This window comes from Perca flavescens, chromosome 21, assembly GCF_004354835.1.
Source record: "Perca flavescens isolate YP-PL-M2 chromosome 21, PFLA_1.0, whole genome shotgun sequence".
In the NCBI taxonomy this organism is placed as follows: Eukaryota; Metazoa; Chordata; class Actinopteri; order Perciformes; family Percidae; genus Perca; species Perca flavescens.
Window position 1 is genome coordinate 15,393,391 of NC_041351.1, and position 10,361 is coordinate 15,403,751.

The following is a 10,361-nucleotide window of genomic DNA, read 5'->3' on the forward strand; positions in this document are numbered from 1 at the left end:
TGAGCTCGAGCTTAACTATTTCAAAATCAATGTCTGCATCCTGTCCTGAATGTGTTCAAGGTTTATTAAAACAACAGGAAAAGTAAAATAAACTCTTTAACAAATTCGAAAACCACATTAAATATTCATAGACTGTAAGCAAATGTTTAGAGTTGAGGTGACAGCTATAGGTGAAGCGTGTTGACGTGTGCACGCCTCACAGGTGAGTTCATTTAAAAGTTAATGAGCCTCCCTCGCTGTCTGACAAGAGAAAGCCGGTAACCTTGCGGAGGAAGAGAGTCACCGTGATCCGTCGGCGTCAAGTGTGAAATTAAATAAAAAATTGCACAATGTGTGATTCAGAACAGCAACAAGTAAGTCAGTATAATTTAGATGCTTTTTAATGTGTGAATGTTGTTGTATTGAGCGAGCTGCCGGTCTCAATTTGGGGCGTACAGGGCGTGCTAACAAGCTAAGCAGGTATTAATTGCATGCTGAATAAGCATATGCGTCTGATGCCATAAAATAATTTTAACAGTTTCAAGTCTACACATCTCCATCTCACTTTGCTGAGATAGCTGTGAAAATGGCTGTGGAAAACTTAAAAAGATTTAAGTGATTTTTTTTTCTAGACCGAAGTTAGCATTCTACTCCTTGTTTTTTGAAGGTTTCTTCTCAGTGTCTCTGGCTTCTTTGTAGTCATAAGATTTTATTATTAGAGTTAATAGAGGGAGGGGAATAAAAGGAGAATCATGCAACCCAATTAATTGTTTTATTTCACAATAAAACTGGACTGCAGTTTGACTGGCAGTATGAAGTGTAACTCTAGTTAGACCTACAAAATTACGCCGAATTATTTTGTCATGTAGGCTATATAAATCCTTCACATTAAAAAAAAGTGGGATACTGTGATTTTTCTTTTTTTTTTTTTTTTTTTTTCCTTTTCCTCTTTCTAGACAAATGTTAGCTTTTTCCTGTTTGATTATGAAGGTTTCTTCTTGGTGTTTCTTGGCTTTTTTTGTAGTCCTAATCTATTTTAACCCCACAGGAGGCTGAAAAGGTGTCTCAGCCTCAGTGGCCTGAGAATGGAGGAGACTGGAGTGATGGGGAGGATGGGACAAATATGGACTGTGGGCTTCTGCAGGCCATGGCTGAGGAAGATGAGGAGATAAATGTCTACAATGAGGAGACGTTTGGAATGGGTCTGTAGTTGTGTTACTCCTTAACCATTTCCATCATTTCCCAGCTGGATATCTAAAATAAATATACTCCTTATTGTTCTCAGATGGGGCAACAGTCCTGTCAGCTCCTGTATAAAGTGTACTGATGGAAAAACTGTTTGTATACACTCGAACCCCAAAAAATGAGAAATGAAATTTCTTTTTTTGCTACAGCATACATGTGATCCGTAAATTACATGTCATGTGTTCTTTGAGCAAAAAATCTGAAACCAAAAGTGAAGATGATATTTGGTTTCATGATGGCACTTCCTTACCGTTTATCTGTCTATGTAGATGGAGACCTTCAATATAGCCAATCAAATCTTGCATAAAGCAGTGATGTCAGCGTGGGCTGTGCAATATGTAGATGTAAGACTAGATATTGTCTTAAATTTTGGATATTGTGACACTTTTCCTGCCTTCAAAGCCTGCGTTACAGTAAAGTGATGTAATTTTCTGAACTTACCAGACTGGCCTAGCTCTTGTATTATTTCCCTTTACCCAATTAGTTATTATATCCACATTACTTATTATTTATCAAAAATATAATTGTTTAAAGCACCCGTTGTCAACCCCACAATATGGCCACAATGTCGATATTGACATATTTGGTCAAAAATAGTGTGATTGATTTTCTCCATATCGCCCAGCTCTATGTCAGCCTTCTATTATAGACAGAGCAGATGTCACACTGAGCCAGACACCAGCCTGCTACACAACACAAGAGCCACAGATTTTAAATGGCAACCACATTAGCTTTCCTGCTAAAGTCTGATCTAACTTACCAACATGAACACACATCTTGATCTACACTTTCACTTGTTGAATGAGTAACTAAATAAACATTCACCAGGAAAAAGTTCATTACGAAGGTCAGTTTGTGGGTTGGATAGCAAATTTTTTTTTTAAATAAACTTAACAATACATGTAAAAACATGTTGACATTGACTAAAAAAAAAAAAAAAAGGATGAGTAAATTATTTCAGATGGACTGCTGATAATTTATATTTCTAAGCCTAACAATCTGATCTTTATTTATCCTAAAGAACTTAAGTTGGTGTTTTTACCAGGCCCCCAGGAAGTGCGCTGGGCTTTGAAGCTAATTGAACATAGTGGCCAGTGGAATTGCAACTCCTGGCCTGTCGCATTTATGCCCAAAAGGACTGCGCCTGCTTTATGGGCCGCACAATGTGGAAGTAGTGCCGATTATCATTTAGTGTGAAAAGATGAAAGCTGCCTCAGACGGTATTTCTACATGTATCGTAGATCTTGATGCACACAAGACCACAGAGGACCCCAGCAGCTGTCTCCTTCAGTTTCAAGAGCCACTGCCTCCACCGTTAACGCCAACACCTCCACCAGACCCCAAACCATCATCCTGCCACAGCTCCCTCTCCCCTCCCAGACAGAGGCCACAGTATCTGCCCCGGGCTCCCTCAGGGCAGCGTGGCAGAGGTAGGGGACAGAGAGGAGGGCTGGGCAGGGGGCAGATGTTTGAAGACCCAGCTGTGATGAGGATAGTGGAGGGGCGACCAAGCCTCAAGGTAATGCAGAATAATTGTCTGAAATGTGGAATTTGACAGCTCGCCTCATTGCAGCTTGTCTTCATTTTGATCTCTTTGCTTTTTAAGAGTCTGGACAGTGCCATAGTGGACTGTGGAAATGCCGTGCACCAGAAAACATTTGAGGATGATGTAAGTGTGAACTTTTTTGTCGCACTGTTAGCACTGCTAATGTTTGCTTTCATGGCTTGATTTTTCTTTTTCTCTTTAGTATATGGCACCCTCTTCCAGAAAGACTACAAGAATCTCAGGATCAATACTTCAGGTTAACCTCACTAAACGCATGTTAAAATGTGTGACAGTGGGTTACTTAAACAGTTTCTTAATTCTGTTTCTCAGGACAATGCTATAGTGTGTGTGATTGATGGTCACAGAGGCAGAGGTCCACACCCGACCTCCAACTTCGTGGATTTGCCGTATCCTATCTCTCCCTTCAGGGACAGGAGAGGGGAACTCAGAGGATCCTACTCCAGAAGACCGTTTGGCCAAAGAAGCCCCTCTCAGGTAGAGGATTCATCTTACAACATAATGATTTATTTTAAAGGAATAGTTTAGACATTTTGGGTTTGAGAAGCTCGATACCCCATACCATGTTGTATCATGTTTGAATCCATCCATACAAAGCATGTGTAAATATGATCGTGACTTCCTAAAGTTTCATCTCTACTGTGAGGTTGTCAGGCAACCGGTGGAGACTCTACAAAATCACTGCACCCGTCCAAGAGAGTCTGGCACTTAAGTCCCTTCCTTTGTGGGGATTACCCCAATTTGTCATTTGTTTTAATAGATTAAACAAATCAGGTATTGCATGTTATTTGGTGAGACTTAGAGGTGCTGGTGGATTTTGTTGTGGACAGAGCCAGGTTAGCTTTTTGCAGTCTTTATGCTAAGCTAACTGGCTGCAGGCTCCATCTACATATTTACTTTACAGACATGAGAGTGAATCCATCTTCTCGAATGAATATCAACTAAAAGGAAATGTACTTGTATTGGAAATGTTAAATGATTCATTTAAACCAACATATTGTCTGTCAAATTCCCTCTTTTGAATGTTAGTTGTTTTGTTTTTTTCTTGCAGATGCATGCATCCATTCTAACAGGATCACCCATCTTCTCACGTCAGCCGTTAACCCCACGGCAACATTACAATCAGGTTATTCAATAATAAATTGGATCTTTTTTTTTATACATTTAAAGCCATTAGTAAATGTATTCATGAAGAGTTGAGTAAATCTGCTTGTTTCTGTCCTGACTCATGACGTTATTTTTGTCCTGAGTCAGACAGGGGGCTTCAGGTTTCCCATGAACCGGCCTTGCCCCTCCACTCCTCAGTCTTTCACTCCTAAAATGATGCAACTTCGCTTTGGTGCCAACTCACCAAGGCCGTCGTCTTTTTACAGCCCCTCGTCTAATCCATTGCAGCATTTCAGGTGTGTAATGATCTTGTGTATTTCACAGGAATGTTTGATCTGTAGCCTGAAATATTTGTCGGCGAAGGTTTCGGAGTATCAAGTCTATTTATGACTTGGCAGTCTTGTTAATCCCTCATGAGTATATAAAACTCTTCATTAACCTGACATTTATACATTCCCTGGCATTAATGTGTAAAGTTAGAGGAACGGGTAGCTGTACTTTCTGGAGATAAAAGATGCAGTTGTACATAGCCAAAACAGATCCTTCACGTAAAGGATAAAGCAGAGTAGTAATTTTACTGGAGGCCTAAGCATAACCTACTTTTGGCATGAAAGTACATGACGGATGATGTAGGCTATGCGCTCATCGTCTAAAAGTGCAAGTTAACAAAGCTTGACAGAATGATAGAAACATCTAAAAAAACGTAACTTTCACTGTTTTTTTTTAAGTGGAATAATTGCAAATTCTTTCCAAAAGTCAATGAGGAATCATGTTAAATAATCAGGATTTAAATAGACAATCGTGATTATGATTTTTTTATTTTTTCATAATCGAGCAGCCCTTCTATACAGTAGTTTATCCTGATTTGTTGGATCTGTTATAGGGTAACTAATGTTTTTTTCAACCTAGGCCCATTTCCCCATGCATTTGTGTCTAATAGACTGATATGACCAAAAATCTTTGAATTTGGTCCAGTATTGAGCGAGATCCCAATGAAGAGCCGGCATGAACCGAGCTAACAGTGTAACCTGTAACCTTTTTTTGTTTGTTGCTACAGACAGGCTCAGATTGTTACTAAAAGTGTCTGACAATATTATCGATCCCAGGACATGACTTTTTGTCCGACAGCGGTGTGGAGAGTGAAACGCAAGATGAGAGAAATGCGTTCAGGTAGTCTGTTGTTTCGGAGTAGGCTACAGAAATTATAGGCTTCTGTTGTCTAAAATATTTTCAATGTAATGGCTCAATATTTAAATTATTTTGACAGTTGGCAAAAAAGGTAGTTACTCTTTAAGTAGCAAATCTGGGCTGGTTTCAATACCCAACTTTCTCAGTTTTATCATGAGAAACGTAACAATGTTGTCATATATTGCAAGTCCTTTTTCAACTGTATGCATTGAGAAACTGTTAATTTGGCATCAAGAGAAATTGGGTGTTGGGGCTGCACGATATGAGGAGAGTATCTAATTGCAATTATTTTGACTGATACTGCAATTGCGATATTCTTGATCATTGCATTATTTTCATAGAATTTTTTTTTTTCTTGTTTTTGTGATCTTTACCAAACAAAGCTGTTTTCTTAAGTCTGTAGAATACAATTTGTAGGCTAGGACGTCTCTGCAGCACAACAATACTTAATTAAAAATGGTATTTTGACAGATATTTTGCGTTAAGTATTTCACCTCTTGCTGTTTAAATATTGCACTGGTCCATTTTGTGACTTTGATCAATTGTGCAGCCCTAATAGGTGTCTTTACTCTGACTATGTTCATGTAACAGAGCACAACATCATTAACATGGTGCATTTTAAATGTGAAGTTGTCTGACCCACAGGTACCCGGGTCCTGTCACCCAGCTCCACCCACAACATAAACGACTTCTTAGTCAAAAACGTGTATACCAAAGGTTGGTGCTACATCTTCTAAAGATTCTGAACTTGTTTTTTCATATTCAGCATGTTATGGAAAAGGTTATTCATAGAACAATATGACTGGTTTGTAGAAAACCAGAGGACTGGGATCCTTACTGTAATTTCATGACGGCCAAAGAGAAGGAGTGGATCACCAAGCTGCAAATGATTCAGCTGCAAAGTGAGAATCCATACCATGAGGACTACTATTACCAGGTAAGAAAGCTTTGCTTTGGTGTCTTCATCATTCATTGTAGCTTTTAAGCCAAATAACCAACATTTGCTCATTATTTACTATTTTATGTATGAGAAAAGCCAATTCAAAAGCCTGAGCATTTCATGGCTAGCATATTGAAACTTTGTCATAGGAGTACTATCGACGAATAGAAGCGAAGATGGCAGAGGAAGAGCTTGGCATTAAGAGCAGGAGGGAGCCACCCAAGCTCACCACGCCTTACATCACGAAAACCGACGCTTACTCCCCAGGTTTTTCTCTCAACACCTTTTCATGCCACTGGACCACATTATTTTGCATTTGATTTATCTAGACTGGTTCCTGTTTTTCTTGCCCTCACTTTTTGTTTCGCTGAACATTCCTTTGACTATCTGGCCACCACAGTTCATATTAGAGAAGACCTGAGTTGATAAAATGTTGATTTATTACCATGCGTTCAAAGCAATAAGCTTTATGAGCATTGTCGTTTTTTTTTTTCCTTTCTTTTCAGGTTAAATTATTCTATTTTCATGCAGTTAATCTCCTTTTTAAAATATGCCTTTTGTTTTCATATTTTCAAATTGTACTTACTTCATTGTGTCCGCCCCACTTCTGAATCCAAACACTACACTGTGTGAACGGGTAATGTAACATCTGTATCTACTCAAGCTTGCAGTGCTGTACGTGTTTTTCTTAAACTATAAAATTCTGTACTCTTCCAGTGGTGCACATTGAAGGCTCTTTGGGTCAAGTTGCTGTGTCCACATGTTACTCTCCTCGCCGTGCCATCAGCGCAGTTAATGCAGTTCAGGCTCAGGGTCCACTTGAGGTGACTGTGTGGTTGGTTTCAATTTTTGGCATCTTAAGTGTATTAATCTACAATACTGACACTTTTTTCCACATTACAGGAACAGAAATGCATCCGACAACAGCGGTTAGAGGTCCTCGGCAAAATAGAAAAGGTACCTGCTGCTGACTTGTTTTGATGCAGCGAGGTGCATTTAATTTACCATCTCCACTTCCCCTGCAGTTGTTCATGGTTCTGTTGGAGGTCGAGGAGACAGAGAGGATGAAAACCACGGTGTTGTCTGAAGCAGAAGAACGAAGGTTGACTGAGAAGTCGCAGAAGAAAGTGGAGCACATCTACTTTGAGCTGCAACATCACAATCCCCTGTGAGTATACCCTCCCTGCCTCTGGCTAGAAGTGATGCATATTGTTTAAAAGTAAAATTTTAATGTGTCTAGCTTTCCTAATGAAGCTATACCATAGTTAATATTTTGATGAATATTGATTGAATTTGAACAATGAATGTTCTCATGTTTTGATATAGAGATTCAGGAGTGGAGTTTCTTCCTTTCCTGCTGGTCTCAAAAGGCAAAAAGCTACTCGCCCGTCTGCTCCCATTTCTGAAACATGATACTACACTGAAAATCTTGAGCATTGTGACCTCTAACCTTCCTACGCTGATGAGCAGAGATCCAGAAGAGGTAAGGTAGTATGCTCTATTTGGCTCAGCAGCACAAAGAGTAAATACATGTTTTGGGTTATTGTGAATAATCTTATCGTCCTCCATATCCTCTTTTTAGGCCCTTCCAGTTCTCTACCCACCTCTTCGAAATGCAATTGGAGGCCTGACGTTCAGTCAGCTAATTGGTGTCCTTAAAGATTTAACAACATCTGAGTCTTTGACGACCTACGAGTCCCTCACCCTGACATGTCAGAACAAGGTCTGTGCTTTCTGTGCTCATTGGCTGTTTTGTATTTTTTTTGCGGGCAACTTTTGTGACGATTTCTCATTAATTTATCTTCTTTTTCAGTTTGGACTGTCCTTGCTGTATGCTCTTCTCTCCCAAGGAGAGAAGCTTCTGTCCTCAGGTGTTCCTCTAGAGCCCAGCATTGGCGACTTTGAGGCCTGGTGAGGATTATAGGGCTATTATTCCATGACAGCAGATCATTTTAACATCCTTTAGAAGATCTTGGCAGTAGTGTTCCTGTTGTCTTTTAGGACCGACACAATATTCCAGGTGGCGGGACAACTGTCCCAATGTTCACTGGTGGAGCCGCTGCTCCTGCCCTCAAATCTGCTCACTCTCTTCTGCCGTTACCTGGACAAGCGCACTGTTCATCAGCTGAAAAGCAACATTGAGTATGTCCTTTTTTGTTTTTTTTTAATAAATGTTTTGATACAAGAGGAGCCAATTTTCACACTGTATACAAATACATTTGTTTAATTTATTTGGTGGACGAAGACCTAAATATCATAATCAAATATTTTTATTTAGGTCTACAACTGGATTCCTGGCTCTTGCATCTTAAGGTGGATGTCAGCTAATGAGACGCTCGGCTAATGGCCAGGTTGTATTGAGCAATAGTTGAAGGAGCAGAAGCATAGCCCTGACAAAAACTCCTCAGTGTTCATTAGTAACAGAAGAATGTATTGTACAAAATGCTTAGATTCTTTATTTTTCCCTGTCCCTCATCCCTCACATTTTTTGCACACTCAAACGGTCTCTCTTTTTTTTTTTTTTTTTTTTTTTTTTTTTTAAATCTGATCATTTTTACTTTCCTCCCTTTGGTCTTCAGTAGGTTACGCCAGTGCAAGTTATTCTGAAAATGACAGACCTGGTTTTTTTTTTTTTTTTTTTTTTTTGTATAAACCTTCCAAAACAAGTGTTGCCGTCATTTCATGAGATTTCCATATACATACTGAGTTGGTAATTTTACGTTAACTAGTAGATGGAGCAGATTCATTTGTCTTCTATCTAACCCCAGTTACATTCAGGATAAACTTCAAGATAATGTGTTGGATCAGATATCGGTGACCAGGTTGAGGATTGTATAGTAATTTATGATTGTACAGTTGAACCTATATGTTATAATAACCATTAAGGAAGTTGTCATGGCATGGTCCATCAACATAAGCCATGCAATTTTGGGTTTTTTGTAAAAAGGCATACATGTGTAGCAATACTAAATATGATGTATTTGATGTAATTTTTATTTATTACAGTATATTCATTTGGAAACGGTCATTTATATCGCACCCTTGTAGAGCACTTGCAACACAAAAAAAAAAAAAAAAAAAATCTTTACAAAATGCTCAACAGTTTGATCCTTGTGCTTTGCACAGTCGAAATCCTGGACATCAGATTTAACTCGAGTCTGGTTTTGTGGTAGCCTGACAAGGCAGACCCACATCAAGGTGTTGGGTCTGGGAACTCACCATTGACAGGCCTCAATCCGAGGGGCGGGATAAACGGTTGTCTTTCAAATTCCCTCTGCAGGTAATAGGATAGCGCTACAACCAGGCAGAGCAACGAAGAAGGTAGCGAAGCTAGTTGATAGATTAATCTTTTGCCGTATCCGGCCGGCAAAACTCCGAACACATCTTCCTTTTTTAAAGGAACACGCAGACTTATTGGGAATTTAGCTTATTCACTGTAACCTCCAGAGTAAGACAAGTCGATACATACCCTTCTCATCGCCGTGCATGCTGTAACGCTGCATGACTGCTCCAGCATTAGCTTAGCCCAGCACAGATCCTGCAGGTAACTGGTTCCAACTAGCCTACTGCTCCCAATTGTGACAAAATAACGCCAACATGTTCCTATTTACATGTTGTGATTTGTAGAGTCATAGCGTGTACAAAAAACATAACATGAGACACAGCCATCTTCTAACAGTAAACAAACCTGGAACTATATTCTCAGACAGGCTTGCTGCGAGCATATCACTCCGCCCAAGTACCATATTCTTCCACCTGAGAATATAGTTCCCGGTTTTTTTATTTGTTTATTTGAGCAGTTATCATTCTGCTCAAAAGGAGAGGGCAGAAGCAAAAGAGCTTATAAGCGCCCCCCCACCCATAAAATAATACAATAAAATTTCTCATTTCACAACAGTAGTACAAAAAAAAAAAAAAAACATATTACAAAACACAACGAAACAATATCAAACAAACTATAACAATCAAAACAAATACAAAACAGAACAAAATGGATTATATACACTTCCATTGGTAGAAATCCTAATGGCTAATCATTTCTTCTTCTTTATACTTGTCAAAAATCTTTAGTTTGTGTCTATATTTAAAAAGGTTGATATTTGGACATTGTTTCATCTCCATCTCCAACTTATTCCACAAATGCACCCCATTAACTGTAAGGCTAAAACTTTTCAAAGTTGTACTATGTTTCTGCGTCCTAAAGTTTAAATCATCACGTAATTCATAACCACCAGTACGTTCTTGGAACCTTCCTTGTATCTTGTTTGGTAACAATTTGTGCCTTGCTTTATATAGCATCTGTATCGATTGGAACTCAACAATGTCATAAAACTTCAT

At 39.1% G+C, this 10,361-nt stretch overlaps 1 protein-coding gene across 2 annotated transcripts; it reads left to right on the forward strand.

Moving 5' to 3' along the window:
* Positions 1 to 178: 178 nt before the first annotated feature.
* On the forward strand, positions 179 to 9,088 carry patl2 (PAT1 homolog 2). 2 transcript variants are annotated; one of them, XM_028567845.1, is made up of 19 exons: positions 179 to 353; positions 1,028 to 1,181; positions 2,466 to 2,743; positions 2,831 to 2,893; positions 2,973 to 3,026; positions 3,101 to 3,265; positions 3,840 to 3,914; positions 4,043 to 4,191; positions 5,729 to 5,800; positions 5,897 to 6,020; positions 6,173 to 6,290; positions 6,741 to 6,847; positions 6,927 to 6,980; positions 7,049 to 7,191; positions 7,350 to 7,506; positions 7,606 to 7,746; positions 7,837 to 7,934; positions 8,025 to 8,165; positions 8,302 to 9,088. In XM_028567845.1, the coding sequence occupies exons 1-19, from the start codon at positions 330 to 332 to the stop codon at positions 8,333 to 8,335; spliced, it is 2,151 nt and encodes a 716-aa protein (XP_028423646.1). In that variant the 5' UTR covers positions 179 to 329; the 3' UTR covers positions 8,336 to 9,088. The 2 variants fall into 2 exon arrangements, with proteins under 2 accessions (XP_028423646.1, XP_028423647.1); XM_028567846.1 differs by lacking the exon at positions 2,973 to 3,026.
* The last annotated feature ends 1,273 nt before the right edge of the window (positions 9,089 to 10,361 follow it).

Excerpts from the sequence above, each read along its gene's own strand:
- patl2 (XM_028567845.1), top strand. The coding sequence starts at position 330 with ATGTGTGATTCAGAACAGCAACAA. Across the intron at positions 5,801-5,896 it reads CAAAAACGTGTATACCAAAG|AAAACCAGAGGACTGGGATC; the intron begins GTTGGTGCTACA and ends ACTGGTTTGTAG. Across the intron at positions 7,747-7,836 it reads CCCTGACATGTCAGAACAAG|TTTGGACTGTCCTTGCTGTA; the intron begins GTCTGTGCTTTC and ends CTTCTTTTTCAG.